The sequence below is a fragment of the Myotis nattereri genome (assembly GCF_964212035.1).
Source record: "Myotis nattereri genome assembly, chromosome: 19".
Lineage (NCBI taxonomy): Eukaryota > Metazoa > Chordata > Mammalia > Chiroptera > Vespertilionidae > Myotis > Myotis nattereri.
Genome location: NC_138095.1, coordinates 6978909 through 7001507, shown reverse-complemented (window position 1 = coordinate 7001507; position 22599 = coordinate 6978909). Strand labels below are relative to the sequence as shown.

General features: G+C 45.6%; 2 protein-coding genes across 4 annotated transcripts in view; one reads left to right on the top strand and one right to left on the bottom strand.

Moving 5' to 3' along the window:
* Positions 1-505: 505 nt before the first annotated feature.
* SPRING1 (SREBF pathway regulator in golgi 1) lies at positions 506-16461 on the bottom strand. 3 transcript variants are annotated; one of them, XM_081113683.1, is made up of 5 exons: positions 16166-16461; positions 8011-8167; positions 4412-4563; positions 3916-4029; positions 506-2089 (listed from the first exon to the last, which is right to left on the bottom strand). In XM_081113683.1, exons 1-5 carry the CDS (start codon positions 16274-16276, stop codon positions 2006-2008), a joined length of 618 nt encoding a protein of 205 aa, XP_080969809.1. In that variant the 5' UTR covers positions 16277-16461; the 3' UTR covers positions 506-2005. The 3 variants fall into 3 exon arrangements, with proteins under 3 accessions (XP_080969809.1, XP_080969811.1, XP_080969810.1); XM_081113684.1 differs by lacking the exon at positions 506-2089 and adding an exon at positions 2851-2915 and having other exon boundaries at positions 16166-16459; XM_081113685.1 differs by lacking the exon at positions 8011-8167 and having other exon boundaries at positions 16166-16427.
* Positions 16462-16671: 210 nt separating this feature from the next.
* The window catches only part of RNFT2 (ring finger protein, transmembrane 2), a 49026-nt gene continuing 43098 nt past the window's right edge, over positions 16672-22599 (top strand). The window contains exons 1-3 of the mRNA XM_081113884.1: positions 16672-16747; positions 19152-19330; positions 19836-19894. Coding sequence (XP_080970010.1) covers positions 19307-19330; positions 19836-19894 — 83 coding nt within the window. The 5' untranslated portion in view covers positions 16672-16747; positions 19152-19306. The remainder of the gene's footprint in view (positions 16748-19151; positions 19331-19835; positions 19895-22599) is intronic.

Sequence of the window (22599 nt, the reverse complement as noted above, 5' to 3'; positions counted from 1 at the left end):
CAGTGGACCCAGGCCCCACATGAAGTTCTTGTTTTGGTTCAGTCATTAAATCTCAGCAGGGACTCTGGGAAGTCACTTCACCCCTGACTATTGCCTCATCCAGGAGGTGCAAACACAAGTGAGCTTAATTCTCTATCACAAGGCTATAGATACTGTTTGCAGAGGCATGGAAAATGCAAAGCATGCCAAGTCAATATTCAAGTACAAAGTCAACATCCATGGGTTAACCTGTGAGGAAACTCTTCTCACATTAAATCTGTTATATTTCTCAAGAGTTAAAATAAGCTCAAAGGAGAGGCTGGTACCAGTGACCACAGAAAACAAACTCAAGTCTCACACTGCATTACAGAAAAACACCCGAGATGGTAAAACACCCAGACATGCACATTTCTTTCACATACAGTTTGATTTAGCACCAATGAACACACAGAGAACCCAAAAAGTCCACTGCACATTGATTACATTTCTTGGGTTCTAACATTTAAAAACTGCCAGACACACAGTATACCCTCAAAGAAAACTTATTTATCAGGACAAACCACTTTGGGAAGGTTAAGTATAAGAAGTAATAGGAGGGAGTGAAGGGAAACGGCCACTACATATTGCAGAAACACACTGGAAGGCAAACATGGCCCAAAGAAAAAGAAAAAGAAAAAGTCAAAAGCAGGTTATAAAACAGCGCTCTGCTCCAAGGTCAACAACTTGAACCAATAAAATGAAAAAACCTTGCCCAACCCCAGGTCAGTGTGTGACTCCAGGAAAGAGCTGTGCAGTAATGGAACTCCTGAGAGCAAAGAGGGATACTACTCAAGGGGCCTGTCGTGATCTGAGGACCAAACACCCCTGGCTTTGACCAGAGAGGTTTAGTGTTGTTCGGAAACACAGGGCACGCCTGGAGCGTGTGGACCTGCAATTGCATGCCCTGCGTTCATTCACTCGTCCCACTGAGGGGAGATGTTAAGTCTCTTACAGCTCCTTCCTAGCAACTTGGGTTTTCTTCTCCCTCTTTGCGAATCATGGGGAAACTGCATGTCTGTACTTGTTACATCTCATGAAGCTGAAAGCAATAAAGGATAACCGCTTATGGCCAGTTGTAGATGTATCTCCACTGAGGAAGCGCCTTAACACAGGGTTCCATGACTGGGAGGAGAGGAGGCTGCAGTGATTTTCCTGAGGCTCCTGCTGGACCACAACCAAGATGACCAGGCACTTCATAGGAAATGAGAACAAAATCCTCTGGAACAGTAAGTCAGACTCTCAGGTTAAAACGATGCTTGCCACAGGAATACATGTATCCCAGATCCCCCAGAAAAAATCTGAGAGCACATGGTAGCAGCTGCTGGAAACTTGGCGCTAGATGAGAATGGAACAGTATCTTTGAGATCTCAGACAGTTTTAGATGTCAGCATACGGTGTTCAGGGCCCACTCCTGAAGATGCTGTTAAAACAAAACCAAAATAACTACCTGGAGAGAACATGCATGTTCTAAGAGGCCATTTTATCTGGGTGAAGGGATGATTTAACTCATGAAACTAAAGAACATAAGAAAACAACAACCACAACAGTTTCCTTGAATATATTCAACTATCAAGGCAAGGCATTCCTCAATATAAAACATTATAATTTTCCCAATACTACAAAGAAATCCAATAAATAACTGTACAGTGAAGGGCCCCGATGAACCCTGTGAGTGACCCTGGGACCCCGAGCAGCTGCAATGGTGGAGGTGCCCACAGCACCAATCCCTCCGCAAGGTCGCCTGCAGTTTGGTCTTTTTCAAATGTGACCCACTGGTGTTTCCAAGCTGCTTTATAGATCAGTCCCATCTGGTGAAGCCTGGCGGGGAGTGCAGCCCAAAGAGTACAGCCCAAGAAGTGGTCAAAGCCAAGGTTTCCGCACGACAACTCTCTTCTTCCAAGGGACTAGTGACCGCTGAGCCTGGCTTCAGACTAAGTGCTTTAGCCGCATGCGCCTGGAAAGTCTTCTGTGCCCATCACTGCGCCCATCACGCTGGGAAGAGCTCGGGAGGGCTCTCTCCATAGCAATACTTTGCTATGGGATCCCTATAGGTGTTCTCGTGCTGCACACTCTGTTGGCAAAAGGGAAGACAAGAGCTCCGTGAGAGAGCAGTCCCACACACCTCCCTTCAGAGCTGCTGAAGTCCAAGCGGGCTGCTGTCAGGCACTCCCTGCAGGAGCCTGGCCACATCCATCTCCGAATGTCACTATCAGGCTCCCAGGCACTTTCTGGAACAAAGGCGAATGCTCAATGCAGAATGCCAATGAAGATCATGCAAATGGACATAACATCACTGCGTGACTGTTTCTTTTTATGTACACAAGTGAGTTTCTAACAACCTCACTGCAACTCAGGACAACTAGTTTTTCTCAAATTATTTTATATTAGATTAAGGTCCAAAGGGTGTTTTGCACCTGACTCTGTGCTTCACAGAAATTCAGTCACTGGTACTGAACCCTGAAAATATGGAGGAGATACATTTCAAATCGCTTTCATAAAGTTTTATGTATCTCTGGGTTTGGCACTCGGGCCAAATCCCACAATACCAGACAAGCCTTATTTGGCTGAGAAATAGGAAGTGTGATTTAAAACAAACACCCCAATGGCTAATTTTTCAGCAGTTTGTTTTCATACAGGCAACTTGAGTTTTTGGCTAGTCTAGAGTTCATTAATTAGCCCACAACCAATACTAAACATCTACACTGTAAGTACTAATCCAATTTGCAGACGTGTCGCCAAAAGCTTCTCTTTCTTGGGATACTGCTATATAAACAAATTGCCAACTGGGAAATATTTCTTTACAATAAAAGAAAGTTTAGCATCTTTACTCACAACTGGAAATAACTTCTGGGTTTTATCAGTTAAAGAAAGAAAATACTTCGACTTTTCTGGCAACTCTCGGAATGAGAGAGAATCTGAATCAAAGTAAGTCACGTGTTCAGCCTCCTCCACATTTCCTTTAAGGCCCATTCAAGTGGAAAGCTCTTCCAACAAAACAAGCCCACCAGGAATTTCTTCATGTTTTCAAATGCTCATTATAATCCCTGAAACATTTACCCAATGATGCTGGGTGCTCTAAGAGCAGACCAGAGACATAAAAAGTGGCATAAAATCAAAAGGTGGACTACAGACAGACATCTGGCAAAGAGTGCAAGAGTTCCAGAAAATGACAAATGAGTCAGTTATCTCAGATGAAGCCAGTACAATCTTGGAGACACCATGAATACAGGCCAGAAGAAGCGTGCTTGTATAACAAACACGTCAGTGATTTTTTAAAAAGACAGCCCCACAACAGCCCAACCACAAAAGCTGAGAGCCAAGGCCACAGTGATGGACTTCCAGGCGCTTTCAGCAGCAGGTGCGATGTTCAGTGCCCGAAGAGCAAAGCATGTAATGACAGCATGCTGATGAGTATCGAGAGCTTGACGACCAACACATTACGCATGTATTTTTAAACACCACCTGCCCCTTCCCCTTGAATCATAAAATAAACCATAACTCTGTCCCAGAACAAATTACTATTTACTCTCAATGAGTGGTTGCTGAAAAGCCTCAGTTCTGACAAAAGAACTTCTCTCAGAAACTGGACTATTAAGATTCCACCCAGATTTAAAAAATAATTTTAGGCTCCCACTTAAAAGTATAGACATGCCAATCAGATGGGGAGATGCAAGTTGATTAGACCTTGATTTAATATAAACATTTTACTTCTCTGACTTGTATAAATCTCATGCTGACATTCTAAACACTCATTCCACCAAAGCTTCATTTGAATCTCTTCTCCATTATCACTCATATCCTATGACATATCATAATCATACCTCCATGATCATACTTTCCCACCCACCCTTCCTCCTACCCACCCAGCCCCCAGCTAGAAACATCAGAGCTTCTGACCTGGGATGAGGTCCTGCATTTAGCCAAACACAATTCAAAGTGATCCTCCACTGCCATGAAGAGGTTCTGGAAGGCCACAGCTGCCCGGTTGAGGAAGCGCTCCAGGAGAAGTTGCTATGGAAACAAAAGTTAGTACCTATAATAAATTCCAGACTCAGCAGCACAAAAAGTAACCTTGGATATTTCTCCTAAACTAGGAGACTGCTGACGGGGTGGGGGTAAGAGTGAGGGAGGCAGCCAGCTCCAAGGGGAATGAGCACTGGTATCTTATTCATCAGATATCTGATTAGCAAAACAATGGCCCATTCTGCAAAAGAACCATTCAAGTCACTGGGAACCACCTCCTTCCTTGGAGACAAAGGCTACTTCACAGCAGCAACTCCTGACACCTACAAAGCTCCCTTCTAAATTCTATTTTCAGAAGAACCCAATGCTCATCATAAAATAAAGGCAGAGAGACGTGAGCAGATGCAGAACAAGGAGCAGCTCTCCATACCTTGTTGGGCTGCAGGCAGCAGGAAACGCAGTGCTCGTAAGCGCTGCAGCAGCCGTTGGTCAAGCAGCCATCACAGCAGTACTGCTTGGTGCCCTGGACGTTGACATTACAGCAGCCATTCACCAGCAAGTCCTTCCTTTCACAAACGTATCCTGCAAGTCAGAGACTAGCCTGAGTATTAAAGCAGCAGGGATCCCAACTCACTACCAGCCGTGATCTGGACTCAGCATCGTCCACACTGTATGCAAAGATCAGAGACAGAATCTGGAGTCTGGAGAATCCTAAGCACCAAAGAGGTAGGAGAATCAGACACTGTGTGATGAGGGCTTGCTTCTCACATGCCGTCCTTTAAAAACGTGAATTCCCACACTAGAAGTAGGTCCAGCCTTACCTGCCTAAAACAACCTGTTAGTCTGCTGCTGCGTGTTTGATTTACTCTCCACGTAAAGTCACGCCTGTGTTTTTCTATTCTAATCTAGGAAAAAAAAGCCATTTTTTCAATACAAAAATCTAAAAATAGAAAAAGCCAAGGCATTAATTCCCAAAAGTGAAATCCTTCTAGATAAAAAACAAACATCTGCCCCCTCCTTTTCGCAAGTATCTTTTAAATGCTTGCCATTTATTGAATGGTTTGGAAGATTTTTTTTTTAACTGAAGTAGTTACACTTCACCTTTACAAACTGATTTAGGCTGTTTTCAAGTATACATACCAAGTGTTCAATTATCCCTCAGTATTGGGAAAAGGGAATCCTCTGATACCCAAGAAAGAAAAATCCTAATTCCCTCCACTCCTCATAAATCCCATCATCTCTCCCAGCCAGTGTGGCTCGGTGGTTGAGTGTCGACCTAAGAACCGGTTCGATTCTTGGTCAGGGCACATGCCTGGGTTGTGGGCTCGATCCCCAGAGTGAGGGGTGGGGGGTGCAGGAGGCAGCTGATCAATATCTCTCTCTCTCTCTCTCTCTCTCTCTCTCTCTCTCTCTCTCTCTCTCTCTTTCTCTACCCCTTCCTCTCTGAAATCAATTAAAATATATTTTAAAAATATAAAATAATAAATAAATCCCATCACCTCTATACACACGCTCCCTCCAACCCAGCCAATCCATGCTCAACTTTAAGGAATGAATCACCTTGCAAAAGTTAATTTATTGTTCAGAATTGCTAAAAGACACTTCTCTACATCTTTCTGGGAGTGGGAATGAGGTATGTGAGAAGAAGTGGATGAGGGACAGACACCACTTGGCCCTTGGGAAACTCCCAGATGTACACACAGCTCACAGATGCACACATAAGCCCACAGGTATATGCCCAGGCCCACAGGTCAGAGCAACTGTCCATCCAAATACCCCAGCTTCTTAACCCTCGGAGAATGAGACTTGGTGAAGTATACTGTTGTTTTCAGAAACTACTCTGGAAAACAAAGTCTGTGCAAATGTAGGAAGCACCAGGAACACAATGGAAGAAACTAAAAGAGCCCTCACTCACACTTGGAAAACTGGGGCTTACCTGGGAACTGGTGCTTTTTGTTACTTTAACTGTGCCATTCTGTCTTTAAATTAAGAGGGGATGGTTCCAGCCCTAGCCGGTTTGGCTCAGTGGCTAGAGTCCTGGGTTTGATTCCAGTCAAGGGCATGTACCTTGGTTGCAGGTTCCTCCCTGGCCCGGGCCCTAGTTGGGGTGCGTGCAGGAGGCAACCAATCAATGTGTTTCTCTCACATCAATGTTTCTCTCTGTCTTTCCCTCTCTCTTCCACTCTCCTTAAAAAATCAATGGGAAAATATCCTCGGGTGAGGATTAACAGACAGAGAGACAGAGACAGAGAATGATGATGATGATTCCAATGCCATCACAAATGTTTCTGGGATTACAAGGATTATAAATATACAAACAAACAAAAAAATCCAAGTAAGCCAAAATGTTTCTTGAAATTCTGCCCCAAATGATAAATACACAGCAAGTTTACCACTTCTGGGTCAGGAAGTTGTAAAATATAATGTGACCTACACTCCACTTGTTGAAATTATCTTTCTGCCCTTTTCTCTTTTCCACATTCTCAGTGTCAACATCAGGCCTTCTTTCTCTCCCCAGTGCTAACTGCCAGCAGCCTTGAAACCACAGGTCTAATTTCTGGTGAAAGAAAGCTCACCAAGATTTCACCTTTTCCATCATAAATCTAAGCATGCAAACATCATTTCCAACAAGGAATTCTGTAAGGTCACAACCGCAGAGTGTATTGCTACTGACTGAGAAATTAACTTCTAACCTTTGAAAGTCTGAAATTCTAATTGGTTGTCCTATTTAATAAGGTGTTACCCTAGCAATATTCATTGTGACATCTGCTTCCTAAAAGGCATCAATTCCTGCAAGTTTTCTTCATTAAACTGTTTCTCCCTTCTCCCACACTCATGGAGGTAAAATATAATCTATGGTTCTTGAATTTTTAATTGCTTGATTCTTGGAACTTTTTACTTAATAAGTCTGAGAATCTTTGTCTCACTCGAAATAATCAGAGGAAAATTATTCTTTGGCTTGCTACAAAATGACAAACTCATTCATAACCTAATATTAAATATTAAAGCCAAGGCATAGATGACATGTTTTCTCACTATAAGCATCATAAAAAACAAAACAAACATAAAAACACCAAAAAAAAAAACAGTTTATAAGAGAAAAAAAACACTGAACTCCAAGTTCAGTCCTTGTCCCATGTCTGCCTGCTGACTAGCTGTGTCATCTTGTGGAAGTAACTTAATTCTGTTAAAAATAAAACACAGGTTATTTGCAATGTTATCTGCTTTTTCCTTGAGTTCCTTAACCTCTCAGTGCCTGTGTCTTCACCTACACAGTGACAATACCACTATATGTATTATAGCAATAGCTGGACCTCGTAGGACTATTAACAAAATCAAATGGGATATTCAAGGAAAGCTTTCACCCAGTGCCCAGCACATGGTAAGAGCTCAATTAAGTCAGGCTGAGGATTAGTGGGAGTCTCGCTTTGGGAAGACTGAGCCAGATTAGAGTTGTAAGAACTGTAGCAGCTGTCTAATCCAACTACCTCACCAGCACAGGAATCACCTTTCTGTCTAAAAGGAAACAGAAAAGTCTGAGAGAAAGTACCAAAACAGACAGACTACTATTTTAGCTGTAAGAGTAACACATTTTGAATGTGCTTATAATTCACTTGAGATTACCCAATCAGTCATTAACAAATGCATTTCCTAAGTACCAATTATTATTCAAGTTACCAAAGAAAACTGAGCTCCTAGTCTATAGAATTGACCAAGATGAGAAGAAAAGACCGGTGAGCTGTGAAGAGACTGGCAGGAAGTAGCAGAGGCACTGATGTGTGATAAAATGCTAAAACTCTAAGTTATAGGCACAAGGAGTTTCAGAGTTAGAATTATCAAACCAAGCTTCTCTGATGCTGAGGGGAACCTTGAACAATGAGTTAGATCTGGAAGACAAAGAAGACGTGAGAAATGTTGGAAATGAGCACGAAGGGGAAAGGCACATATAGAATCCCTACTTAAAAACCCTAGGAATGGTGGCACCAGAGCACTTCACTGACTGCAGGAGGGGAAGGAAGCCAGCCTTACCTAGTTCGTCGGTGATGAGGTGCTTCCCTTGGATGGAGTTCCGGCACTGGTTGCTGGGCCGACTGCTATTGCCCAAGTTAAACTGCACTTTCCACAGAATGGGCTGATCATGGTCTTGAACCTGGAGGAGATTCCGATCTCTCACTGCCCTCTCCTCCTACAAAGAGACCATAAAAGAAAAGATTAAAGTATCATTTCTTATATTTTCACCAATTTTTTCATAGAAACAGCAACAGAACAGACACAATTTTTAAAAAGCTTGCACAAGAATCTGCATTCCCCTGGTATGAGCAAAATCTGAGCCAAAGTCACAAAATCAAATGCAGAAAAATAAATTAGGGCTATGCTATGCTTCGCAACTGGAGTTCTTACATGAATGCCCCTTGATTACGTGCACATTCTAAATAGGTATAAAAGTGTTAGAGCTAAGATAACGGTATGGCAAGGTATACTACAAGCTATTAACATGGAAGGGACATAAGTGATTATTAACAGCTTTTAGCATTTTTGGAATATTTTTGTTTTTAAAATGATAAAAACATTATTTAAAAACATAATTATCATTAACAATAGGAGACACTAAGGGATCTACAGAAACGCTATACTAGCCTTGAAAGTTTCCTGTAAATCTATAATTATTCCAAAATAAAAAGTTTCTTTTTAAAAAAACATAATTGCCCTAACCCCGTGGTCGGCAAACTGCGGCTCGTGAGCCACATGCGGCTCTTTGGCCCCTTGAGTGTGGCTCTTCCTAAGCCTTAGGAGTACCCTAATTAAGTTAATAACAATGTACCTACCTATATGGTTTAAGTTTAAAAAATTTGGCTCTCAAAAGAAATTTCAATCTTTGTACTGTTGATATTTGGCTCTGTTGACTAATGAGTTTGCCGACCACTGTCCTAGCCGATTTGGCTCAGTGGATAGAGTGTCATCCCGTGGACTGAAGGGTCCTGGGCTCGATTGTGGCCAAGGGCATGTTCCTCAGTTGCAGGCTTGATCTCCAGCCTTGGTTGGGAGGCAACCAATCAATGTATCTCTCTCACATCAATGTTTTTCTCTGGTGTCTCTCCCACTCCCTTCCACTCTCTCTAAATATCAGTGGAAAAATATCCTGGGGTGAGGATTAACAACAACAAAAAACAAACAAAAAACAACAACAACATAATTACCAACATTAAAGACAAAAATTGCCCACAATCCCATCACTTACATAAAGTGCTATCTATTTTTGCATATTAACTTCTAGCCTTCTGACCCTGACATTTACACTTACAAATGAGGATGCTTGGCATTCAGCGCTTCTTGACACTAATTAGATGGTAAACCATTCAAGCAGCTACATTATCTCGAGAATCACATTTTAAGGCTACATAATAATCCATCATGTTGATGTGCCATAATTTGTAAACATATCCTCTACAGATCAACATTTAGCCCATTCTTGACTTTTGTTATCAGATAGCAATGCAATAGAAATGTAGTTTTTACTTATTCTCTTGAATAAATAAATAAATAAATAAATAAATAAATAGTACTTCTACAATTACTTTGTAGAAGTAATTATTATAAGTAGTCATGTCATACAGTGCCAAATAACTTCCCTGAAGTTACATATACACCATTTGTAATATTACCAGCATTTACATAAGATAGTGTTTACAATTTACCACGCCTCACCAGGCCTGGATTGTGTTCTTCAAATTACTAGTGTGAAACAATCCTTCAAGGTGGCTGTCATTTCTACTCTGCCCCTCCCTCCTGCTTCTTTTAAAGGAAAGAACTGGCACCAGCAGGAACAGGATGGGTTATGCAAAAACAACATCTGTGTTCTTCGGGTGCAAGAAGAGGAGCTAAATGCAGAAGCCTTGGGAACTAGGGCAAATCACTTAGGTGCACACTGCTTAACTACCTGTGAATTCATACTCCTCTGCTCTGCTAGGACCTATCAGTTAACTGCATAATCAAGCTACATGCAAACTAAACTGAGCGTCAAATGCTACTCTAGATAAATTAACAGCCATAAGGACTGTTAAGAGGCTGGTCAAAGTACAGTAAACTGGCTCTCACAAGGTTAAAAGTGCTCTTAACATTACTCTCAAACTATCCTGTTATTCTTCCTGAGGGAAAAAAAAACACACAAGAGTTCATGAACAAGTGCATCCCAGAAGGACCTCTTCCACATAACTACATTCCTGGTAAACAGGAAGGCAATTCTCCCAGCACTTGATTTTCCAAACATGAATATTCAAGACCTTGCCAAAAGGATTAGATAAGAGCTGTACAATCAAAAAGATTGTACAGAGATTGTGTAAGATAGCAATGGTAATGAATTAGTACATGTTCACTTGTGTGAAAGTCTAGTCACGCAAAGGGTGTGAAGGGGCACTGATGGATTCCTTTATTGGATAAGTACTTTTAAACCCTCCTCCAAGTGTTCCACCTACTCTATTAGGTTTTCTCAATTTTACACGTGTGTGTGTGTGTGTGTGTGTGTGTGTATACACACTTTTTTTTTTATTCATTCAAAGGTTTCAAGATGGTACAATGCATTAAGGAAATAGAGACAAAAGTAGCCAGGTTCTCTAATCCCAAAGAGCCTTCAGAGCAGTTGATAAAGAGGTAGCAGAAATCAGTGCAATCGACCACCACCAATGTCCACAGGGACTACACTGGGATACAAAGAAAAGAGCGGGAACAAAAAGGAACAAACATGCACACAAAGAACTTTCTTCATAAACTGTTAAGGAGCTATAGAAATGTTTTCATTACTCATATGTTACTTAACCTGATTTTAAAGGGGGGATATTAATAACTGTCCTGTCTATTTTTCAGGGGTCATCATAAGGGTCAAATGAGATAAATGTTCCATTTACGTAGTGAAGCACTTAAACAGAAGGCATTGCCATTAAAAGATTTGCTTATGTTTCTCAAAAGAAAAAAGGGGAGGGGGGTGGCGAGTAAAAGGCCAGGAGGCATCCCAAATGTCTAATATTTGGGGAATGAATGCCTCAATATGGCCTAATCAAGGAAAATTTTAGTTATAAAAAAACTGTACTTAAAAAACACTTTTAAAGATGGATACAATGCACATATGTAAAGAAACAGTATGCCCAATTATATTTTAAAACATGAAAAATGAAGAAGAAAATATGCCCAGGTATCATCAGCGACTCCCTCTGGTTGGTGAGACTGCTAGTAGTGTTCCTCCTCTACCCTGTGCTGATCAGCGGAAAGCAAAAAACAGATTAGCAACTCGCTCTTATGACTTATTCCACTTTACGTTAGACAGTATCTAACTTGGCACCAATTTACAGTTACTTTCAAGCTGAAGGCATGAATATGTTTTCAAGGAGTTACGCAAACACCTGAGATATTCAGAAACTGCACCACTTGAACAAGTCTGAGACCATTGCCTTACAAGTAAGGACCCTTCTGACTCCAAGATTGGGAATTCTGTCATCTCAGTTCACACACCCACGCAGCATACGGCCCACCCTGCCGCTCTATCATGGCATCTTGCTTTGTTTCCTTCGTATCGTACATCATTGTCTGAAATAGCTTTGCGCTTTTTTTTTTTAATATATTTTATTGATTTTTTACAGAGAGGAAGGGAGAGAGATAGAGAGTTAGAAACATCGATCAGCTGCCTCCTGCACATCTCCCACTGGGAATGTGCCCACAACCCAGGTACATGCCCTTGACCAGAATCGAACCTGGGACCTTTCAGTCCACAGGCCGACGTTCTATCCACTGAGCCAAACCGGTTTCGGCAGCTTTGCTTTTTTGCCACTTCTCCCCCAGACCCACCCCCGCAGGACAGAGGCTCTTGGAGAGGAAGGCTTTTCTGCTTTGCCCCTCACTGTATCTCCATCATCCAGCAGACAGTGCCTTAGCAACACAGCTGGTGCTCTGAACATTTGTTAAATAACTGTGCCCAAGTCACCTGGCACCACTCACCATTCCCAATCCTCTCCCCCAGTGGCATCCCTGCCATTGTCACTAATTTCTCCTGCACTCCCATCTCTGTAATTTAAACTATCCCCCAAAGCATTAATTAACATGAAAACCAAAGAAATGAGGAATTCAAAGCAGTAGAGAATAATCCACGATTCTCTAGACACAAGCACCACCTCTGCTCCAGCGGTGCCTGGTCTCACTGCAGCAGAGCTCGGATCCCAAGGAGCTGGGAAGTTGTCCACGTCCTCTTCTCAATGTATCCTAACCTCTCCCCACCCCACTCATTCCCTGTCACCACCTCCACGTTCCAGATGAAGACACTGAGGCTAGGCCAAATGAAGCAGACCCCCAAGTCACCCAGTTCGGAGTGGCAGACACCAAAACTGCAGCGAGAGTGAAGCAGGAGCAGCACACACAAAAATGCATATGGGAGAACGTCAGACAAGTTTTTGGTCCCAAGAATCGTTCATACTCTTAAAAATTACTGAGGACCCCCAATATGTGGGTTTATAAGAATTATGGCCGTTGAGCCCTAACCGGTTTGGCTCAGTGGATAGAGCGTCAGCCTACGGACTCAAGGGTCCCAGGTTTGATTCCAGCCAGAGGCATGTACCTTGGTTGCGGGCACATATCCAGTGGGGGGTGTGCAGGAGGTGGCCAATCGATGTTTCTCTCTCATTGATGTTTCTAACTCTCTATCCCTCTCCCTTCCTCTCCGTAAAAAATCGATAAAGTATATTAAAAAACAAAAAGAATTATGGCCGTTGATATTTATCATATTGGAAAGTAAAACAAATTCCTAAAATACGTGTTTTCAATACATTATTTTTTATTCATTTAACAATAACAATGAACCCATTACTATTACATGTCAACCATTTTTGTTGTGTAAAGAAATTTAGTGAGAAGAGAAAATGTTTTTACATTTCTGCAGATCTTTTCAGTGTCTGGCTTAAAGAAAGACAGCTGGATTCTCCTATGTCCCCCTGCATTCAATCTGCTGCAGTATGTTGTTCAGGCTGAACCACCTGAAGAAAACCTACCTCACACAGATGTGCAGTTGGAAATAGGAGGAGCATTTTAATGGCTTTTCCAGATAACTATGGACACGCTTCTTTGATGCTACATCAAAACTTGACAAGCATAGTAGCTTCTTAAAAGTTCACTGCAAATGGTGCAACCGCTTTTGAAAACAGTCTGGCAGTTCTTCAAAAGTTAAACATAAAGTCACCATATGACCTAGCAATCCCATTCCTAGGACCAAATCCAAGAGAACTGAGAACATATTTCCAAACAAAACCATATACACCAATGTACATAATAACATTATTTATAATAGCCAAAAGGTGTTAACAACCGAAGTGTCCATCAACTGATAAATGGAAAAAAACAAAATATGGTAGATGCATACCAGGGACTATTATTCGGACACAAAAATGAAGTAGTAGCACATGCTACAACATGGATGAATTCTGAAAACACAGGCTTCTAACCGAAAGAAACCAGACACAGAAGACCACAGACTATAAGAGTCCACTTATGTGAAGTGTCCAGAATAGGCAAATTCATAGAGACAGAAAGTTGACTGAATGGTTGGCAGGGGCTGACTGGCAGGCATAGAAGGTTACAGCTCAAGTGTCTGTTTTACTTAGTTTTTGTTAGGCTGCGGGGGAAATCTGCAAAACAAAAATTCTGTCAATAGTTTTAAAGAAATCACAATCATCACCCCCGTCAAAAAAAAAATGTAAACCCTGACTGTCATAATTGACAGGTTTTAAAAAGACACATTGTAACACTGTAATTTTTAAACAATGAACAAGGCACCAGCCCAGAATGACTCTGTTGAGCATCGTCCCATGAACTGAAAGTCCCGGGTTCAATTCCTGGTCAGGGCACATGCCAGGGCTGTGGGCTTGATCCCCGTGGTGGGCATGTAGGAGATAGCTGACTGATGTTTCTCATAACGATGTTTCTCTTCCACTTTCTCCCCCCTCTCTTTAAAATCAATAAAGATGTATTTTTACAAAAATGAACAAGGTGCACTGGAGTACTTAAAAGGAGGTTGTAAAGGAGGTCAGAATGGACAGCATCTGACCAGTAGGAATGTGCCAGATTGAGAAGAAAGGAAAAGTCATCCCAATTAAAAAGGCTCAGCCCGGCCGGCATGGCTCAGTGGCTGAGTGTCAACCTGTGAACCAGAAGGTCATGGTTTGATTCCCGGTCAGGGCATATGCCCGGGTTGCAGGCTCCATCCCAATGTGGGCGTGCAGGAGGCAGTGGATCAATTACTCTCTCTCTCATCACTGATGTTTCTCTTTCTCTCTCTCTCTCTTTCTCTCTCTCTGGAAGCAACAAAAATATTTTTTTAAAGACTCATTTGTTTCAATATTTGAGTCCCCAGGAAGGGCCTGGCAGAATTCTATGGGCTGGGATTCTATGAAGAACACAACTCTCTGTTCTCAAGAAAATCACACTCTAGAAGGGACAGATCAGCAAGTAAATGAGCAAGAAATGTCCAGTTCCTACCACAAAGGAAATAAAGCAGGACTATGGGCAAAGGGGAAGACATTTAGATTATGTCACCCCGTGTGGCCCGAGACAGTCACATTCAGTCTGACCTGAAGTGACATAAAAGAGTCACCATGATCCTGGAACAGTCTGGAGCTTGTCCAGTGCAGCAAGAACCCAAAGAACGTACACCCCCATTGCTAGGACAAGAAAGGAAGCACAGGCCTGCTGGTGCCACCGCATGGTCCGGACAGGGATGAAGGCAGCCTGACTTAAGGTGGCAGCAGTGACAATTAGGAGAATGAGTAAGTTCAGGAGACGCCGTGGGGGCAGGAGATGGTAGAATTTGGGGTTTTCTGAACAGGCCCAGACTGGAGTTATGAACTGGGATCTCAAGAGCATACAGCTCGCACTTGGACAATGATGCCAGTGATCACCTGGGCCAGGCAGGGAGGAGGCCGCGGTCTGAGCTCTGGCTCACTCGCAGCTCTCAGAGGCCCACCGGCCAGAGAAGGGACAGCACCTGACCACGAGAAGCTGCCTGGGAGGTGGCAGAAACACCTAAGCCCTGACCGGTTTGGCTCAGTGGACAGAGCCTCGGCCTACAGACTGAAGGGTCCCAGGTTCGATTCCAGTCAAGGGCATGTACCTGGGTTGCGGGCACATCCCCAGTAGGGGGCGTGCAGGAGGCAGCTGGTCGATGTTTCTCACCCATGTTTCTGACTCTCTATCCCTCTCCCTTCCTCTCTGTTAAAAAAAAAAAAATCAATAAAATATATTTTTTTTAAAAAAAGAAAACACCTAAGTTCCCGTGAATGTCACCCATGTCTCGGTCAAGGATAGACGCTTACACCCTCGCCTGTTTGCCTACACTTCCCTGCCTTCCCTTTTCCAGGCTCCCCCGAGACCCGCGAAAACTTGGGTGACTGCAACGTTTATTTATTTCCCGCTCGTTGCTATGTTTGATGTATGAACTGGAGGGTGAAAAGGGGGTCTCTTGATAACTAGAACACCTCGGGGTCGGGTCACCCTTTCTAAAAACCCTAAGGCTCAAGTTGGACTCTGAGCACACCCAGCTGCCGCGCTGGGTAACACTTCCTACCCAAGCGCCCTGCCTTGTCGCCCTAAATCCGCACGTGGCGTTCGATCTGAGGAGGTGGGGGGCGGAGAGGACACTGCGCTCGCGCGATGCACAGAGAGGACGCCCCACGGCGAGTCTCCCGGGGGGACGACCGCGCCCCGAGCTGAACGGAGCGCAGACACGCAGCGCCGGCCCCGCAGCTCGGCTACTTGCCGGCCCCACCGGCCGTTCTCGGGGGCTCGGTTTCCCGGCTGTCACCCGGGGCCGCCCTCCGCCCCCAGGACAGCCAGGAAGATGCGGTGAGGAAGGCTCGCCGGCGGGGCAGGGAGGAAGCAGGCGGGGGCGATGGGGGTAATACCACCGGCGCCAGGGCCACAGCCCGGGGTTCGAGGCCCCGGAGCTGGCCGAGCAGCGCCTCCTCACCCATCACCCCCGCAGGAGCGGTCCCTCCGCCCGGCCTCGGTCCTGGGCAGGAAGGCCCACCTCCCCGGGCACCGGAGCGGGGCGGCTGCCAGGCAGCTCCCCCACGTGGGGAGGGAGCCGGGCGGCCGGGAGAGCGGCCCGCGCGCGGCGCCCGGAGCAAACGCGGGACAGCGAGAGGCCACTCACCTGCTTGAAGGTGCTGGTGAGGAAGTAGACGAGCGAGAGCCCGAAGACCAGGGCGAGCACCCACCGCTTCCGCAGGAGCCGGCGCCACACCATGGCCGCCAGGTTCACCATGCCGGCGCGGACGCGGGGCGCGGCGGCCGGGGCGCGGAACGGGGCAGGCCCGGAACCCGGGCGGCATGGCCCCTACGCGGTGGGCAGCCCCATTCCTCACACCGGGCGCCGGCCCCGCGGCCCTCAGCCCAGCCAGCTCCCGACAGCCACCCCGCGCCGCCTCACGTGACGACGTCCTCAGTCCCGCCTTCACGAGCCTGGCGATTTCACCGGGCCTCGTTCGGCCTCATTGCCATTGGTCCCTGCAGATATGCGGATTCCTATTGGCTGAATCCCGGGAAGGGGGCGGGCAATCACGTGCGTGCGGCGGGAGTAGCTGTGCCGGGCTCCTAGCGCCCAGCCAGTCAACCCTGGAGAAAATCCTGTCAGAGGCCGGAAGCCCTCGAAAGTCACGTGCTCTCAGGGCTGCACGAATGATTGGCTGGGAAGGACATGAATGATGCTGCTGTGATTGCAGAATCGTCTCGGCAGGTAAAGAGAGAAAGCGTTGGTTTTGTTTTTTGCTTTTTGGTGTGTGTTTTCTTTCCTATGGTCCGTGTAGAGTCCTGCCCTTGCAGTCCCGAGGGCATTTTGCGTTGAACGTTGGCTGCAGGGATGAAAAACGCTCCCGGCATTGTACCAGTGCACCTGCCAGCTTCCAAAGCGATTAACGCAGGAGATGCTCTCTTGCATGCATTTCACTGCAGTCAGGTAAAGGTCTGGGGGCCCAACTTAAAAAATGGCCTGTATTGTCGTTTTTCATAGGGCAGCAGTACGATGCGTGCCGCAGAGGATTAAAAGGCGTTTCTTTCCGATGCGTCCCACGTGCAAAAATTTATTCCAGATTTCAATATTGGAATAATTAAGGTCTGCTTCCAACAGAGTATTTGGAGCCCCTGCAAAAGCAAGCATATGGAATTAGAATCTTGGGCATTTCATTTAGGAGGCTGGGTCAGATTTGTGGATGGAAGCTTTAGGATACTATATTTTATTTTCCCCAAGGATATGCAGGTGATGGGGTATCTTCAGATGAGGACATTAAGCTGACATTGCAAGTTCTGAAAGTTGAGAATTTTTTTTTGTTTGTTAATCCTCACCCAAGGATATTTTTCCATTGATTTTTAGAGAGAACGGAAGGGAGAAGGAGAGACAGAAAAACAGATGTGAGAGAGACACATCGATTGGTTGCCTCCTACATGCACCCCAAACAAGAGCCAGGGAACCTGCAACCAAGGTACGTGCCTTTGACCAGAATCGAACCCAGGACCCTTCAGTCCAAGGGTGGACGCTCTCTCCACTGAGCCAAACTGGCTAGGGTGAAAGTTAAGAAACATTTTTTATAATGAGCTTTCCTTCATATACGAAAATGGAACTACTGACCCATTTCTTAACTGAGTTTCCAAAAGAGAAAGAAGGCTTAGCTAGTGGGTTTTCTCTTTAATCGTTGGCCCTAGTAATACCAATGCTGACTCCTGAAAAAGCTGGCCAGGATGAGGAAGCCATTCAACAGCCAATTATGGTGGCCAGAACCAAAAGAATCAGATAGGATATTTGGTTATACAAAAAACATTCAAGGAGGCTAAACCTATTCATGGGACGTCTACACCCTTTATTTCTCTTCTAGGGTGAAAAGTCTAGGAGGGAGCAAGGGATGCAGGAAAAGGTACCAAGAAACCCATGGGGGTTTTACTCATTGAATATGTCTCGTTGAGTGCTACTCTGTGCCAGGCAGTGTTCTAGATGGTGAGGTAGAGGGGGAAGCCAGGTAGACAGGCTCCCTGCTTTTGTGGCACTTATCCTTCTACTAGGACCGTGATGGTGAAACTATGACATGCGTGTCAGAGGTGACACACGTGTCAGAGGTGACACGCGTGTCAGCGGTGACACGCAAACTCATTTTTTTGGTTTATTTTTCTTTGTTAAATGGCATTTAAATATATAAAATAAATATCAAAAATATAAGTCTTTGTTTTACTATGGTGTCAAAGATCAAAAAATTTCTATATGTGACACGGCATCAGAGTTAAGTTAGGGTTTTTCAAAATGCTGACACGCCGAGCTCAAAAGGTTCGCCATCACTGTACTAGGGGATACATCATAAATAAGTAAGCAAACATGTAAATTAATACGTGCTATGAAGAAGGTTAAACAGGACAATGTTTGGTGGGTCAGGAGATCTAGAGGAGAAGGCCTCTGGGAGGAGGTGACATTTAACCTGAAGAAATTAGCCACAAGGAAAATCATTCCAGGGAGAAGGAACAGCAAACTCAAAGGGCCTGAGGCAGGGACAGCTGGCGTGTTTGAGGAACAGAAAGTCCACTGTGGCTGGAAGGGAGTGGTTAAACGGAGAGTAGAGGGAAATGTGGCTGGACACAGGTAAGCTCCATCAGCTAGAAGCTGTAGGCCAGTGGTTCTCAACCTTCTGGCCCTTTAAATACAGTTCCTCATGTTGTGACCCAACCATAAAATTATTTTCGTTGCTACTTCATAACTGTCATGTTGCTACTGTTATGAATCGTCATGTAAATATCTGATATGCAGGATGGTCTTAGGCGACCCCTGTGAAAGGGTCATTCTACCGCCAAAGGGGTCGCGACCCACAGGTTGAGAACCGCTGGCTGTGAACTGAAGTTGGATTTTATTCTGATTGCAATGGAAAGCCATTGGGGGTTCTAAAACATACGTTCTGTATTCCCCAATTAGGACTCAGTTTCACAATAGGACAAAATGCATTGAGATCATGACCATTCTCAGAAGCCCTAAAGAGGGGTCAATGAGAAGCTAATCAGAGAGTTGGAGCAGATGGAATCATGTGCTATAGCCCATGATGCTCCAAGATTATTCAGAGGTTCGGGGCATCCGTGGACTATTCATGTAAGTGTTCTGTTCCACCCAGGGTTTGGAGTCTCTCATAAACGCCCCTGACCTGAGCATCTGTCTGGAGAGGACGAGGCAGGGGAGGCCTGCTTTCTCTGCAATCCAGTGATCACATCCCCGTCAGGATCCCTGCATGCCCACTTCAGGTGTCGTCAGCATGGAATTCTGAAGTCCATGTGGCTCCTCACAGTAAACAAGGTGACGTGTCTCCATGAGAATTCACATATTCATTACCACTTTATCCATTGTGAGTGCTGGAAAGAAGCTTTGGGTTCAGCCACTCCATGCCTCCCATTTAACAGATGAGGAATCTGTGTCCTCAAAGAGGTGACTGATTTGCCCAGAGTCAGACAGCAAGTTAGGGGCAGCATCAGTCTAGAATCCACGTCTTCTCCTGCCAGTCCGCTGCTCACTTCACCTCATCCATCACCTCTTTGCTGCACAGTTCAATGCTTTCCTCTCTCCCATGAGGACTTCCGCCGCATCTGGGCCTCAACAACCTCATCTGTGAAATGGGGTGATAACACTTTCCTCAATAGGATTGAGTGTCGAATGGCATAGCGGGTGGAAACAAGGTTTAGAAAATGTCAGAGTGCCCTAGGGATATGAGATATGAGTAGTCCTTATTTATAATAACCATGGCAGTCTGACAGGCAGTGGGGATGTTGGGAGACTCTGGCTTATGCCATGTGTTGGCTTTCAGGTCTTAAGGAAAATGCAGAGACGCCACAGCAGTAACACGGATAACGGTCCACCTGAAAGGTAAGCATCTTCTGGTTTCATTCCATCTGGCGGCTCTGGGCTTCGAGTGGTCAGGGGCAGCTCAAAGCTGTTTTGAGTAATACCTGATCTCAGGGTTCTTTGTTTGAGGAGCAGAAGAGATCTGATTAGAAACTGCTTTGCACAGTGATGGCCTATACCTGTGGTCGGCAAACTGCGGCTCGCGAGCCACATGCAGCTCTTTGGCCCCTTCAGTGTGGCTCTTCCACAAAATACCACGTGCGGGCGCACACGTACAGTGCAATTGAAACTTCGTGGCCCATTCGCAGAAGTCGGTATCTTGTGGAAGAGCCGGTATTTTGTGGAAGAGCCACACTGAAGGGGCCAAAGAGCCACATGTGGTCTCAAGCCGCGGTTTGCCGAGCTGCAGTTTGCCGACCACTGGCCTATACTACTCAATGCATAACTGCTGGCTGTTGCTCTTATGGTAATTCTCAAAGCCTGTGTGACAGGTGATGCACTTGACTCATTGTATCAATGATTGCACCCATGAGATTTTAATTTATGGAGGTGACTGAGTGACAACATGGAGAGGCTAATGCCATTGAAAGAAGATCTTTATTACTTACATTTCCCGAGAGAAGGGGACATGTTACACCACGTAGGGCCACAGGGGAAGCACCAGGGTCGCCCAGGAGGCAGAAGGGAGCAAAGGGAAAACATCGGCCACAGCTTTTATTGTGTTTTCCGCACAAATCAGGCCAGGGCAGAGGAAACAGCTTAGCATCGTCTACTTTGAGCGATGTCAGCGGGCTCTGGCCTAAAGGGTGGTCTCGGGTTGTCTGGTGCCTGGTCCTGGGTGACTCAGGGCAGGAGAAATATTGGCTGGATATGTGAGCATTAGATCAAGGAGGTGGCTGGGGATATGGGCTCTGGATTGCAAGGAAGTTGTAAACAACTTTGGCTATTAGTTTGCCCCTGTAATGAGCGGATGCCAAATAGACAAACAGAATCTATGAAAACACAGTTAAAACACTCCTGAGCTAGGATTTCTCTAGTTAAGCCCAAAAGAGAACACACCATGGGACCTGTTCTCAGGTTGTGACAGTATCTCAGCCCCAGACTCCTGCCCTTCTGCACCCCCCCCCCAACATGCTAGCACATGCATGCAATGAGCAGGCACCCAAGCTTTTCCTCCCTCGGATCGCATTCCAGTTCCCGTGCGATTCGGAGATTGGCTGCAAAATCAGAGTAGCCACCAGTCCCGGCACTGGGCCTGAGTTTTGCAACAAGCCTGCCTGTTCTGCAGGGAAGAGCTCTGGCCTTAAATCACACGACTCTTGGCCAAATCCCAGCTCAGCCCCTTCCCACCTATGATGCCTTTGGAACGTGACTTCACCCCTAGGCCTCCATTTCTCCACCCATAAATGGCAGATGATGACACTCAGGCTTCTTGTGAAGGAGCGAATGGATACGAAAACGCACAAACACAGCATCCAAATAATAAGCATGCCCGTTGGAGCTTTTCCAGCCTCTGAAGACAGAATGGCCGCCTGCTCTCCAGTGAACCGTGAGATCTTTGGGGGCAGAAGAAGAATGGCCACCGTGTGTTGCACTCACTCTGTGCCATTGATGAGGTCGGGACTGTTTTTATCACCATTTTGACAGATGAGGAAACTGAGGCTCAGAGAGTCGAAGTGAATTACCTGAAGTCCCACAGCCAGGAAGCGGCAGGGCTGAGATTGGGATCCCAGGCCACTTGCCAGCTATCTCCCGCACCCCCACCCTGAGTCTGTGCATTGAGCCAGCAGTCTCCTCGCTGGGCAGATCCACTCCTCTCCTGGGTTGCCTCCCACACTAGCCCTTAAGTGGTTAAGTTAGAAGTAGAGCCGCTGCCTCCCCAAGGAATATTCTTTCCCATTTAGGCTGAAATCTCGGCTGGATGCTAGAGCCCAGCTATAAAAAGCCGCTTGGTGGATTGAGTCTTCACTGGTTGTACTAGAGGTCCCATGAGCCCCGTGAACTCAGAGGGTTGGTGAGTTAAGGGGGCCAGGAAGACTTTCCAGGTCCTCGTGGGGTGGTGGGGGAGAGAGAGTGGCCCCCATGTGGGCCAGGGTGGGCACCTGCCAGGACTCAGTCGTTCTTAGCTTCTTAACGTGCAGAAAAAGCTCGAGGCCCCTTGAGGATCATAGCCATGGTGTCAGTTGTTGTTGTCATTATTAATATTATCTTTATTATCATGCCAAACCCAAGGGAGAGGGACCACACATTTCCTGGGATTTTGGAGGCAGCAGGGGATGCGCCAGGTGGCAGGGGAGAAGGTAGCCATCTTCCAACTCCCCTCCCTTGCACCAGGTTTGTGATAACTTACCCCGGGTCAAGTTTGTGAAGCCAGAGTGATCAACCCTGAGATTTCTCCAGACCAGCATTGCCCCTGCTGGGTTTCACTGGTGTTCTCTAAGACAGCAGTCACCAACCGGTGGTCCGCGGACCGACCACTGGTGGTCCGTGAGGTCCAGAAGGTTGGTGACCGCTGCTCTAAGACATTCATAGGATTTACACACACACACACACACACACACACACACACACACACACACAATTCCATGGTGAGATAAGTTTGGAAAACACTAAGTTTAAGCATAATTAATTTTTCCAATTGCAGGCCTTGTCAGAGCCTTTAGTGTGCTCATTCATTCATTCTTTCAAACACTGTTTCTTGAGCATGTTTTACGTGCCAGGTGCAT

Excerpts from the sequence above, each read along its gene's own strand:
- SPRING1 (XM_081113683.1), bottom strand. The coding sequence starts at position 16,276 with ATGGTGAACCTGGCGGCCATGGTGTGGCGCCGGCTCCTGCGGAAGCGG. Across the intron at positions 8,168-16,165 it reads TCACCAGCACCTTCAAGCAG|GAGGAGAGGGCAGTGAGAGA; the intron begins GTGAGTGGCCTC and ends GTCTCTTTGTAG. Across the intron at positions 2,090-3,915 it reads AATGCAGGACCTCATCCCAG|AGTGTGCAGCACGAGAACAC; the intron begins GTCAGAAGCTCT and ends TTTTGCCAACAG.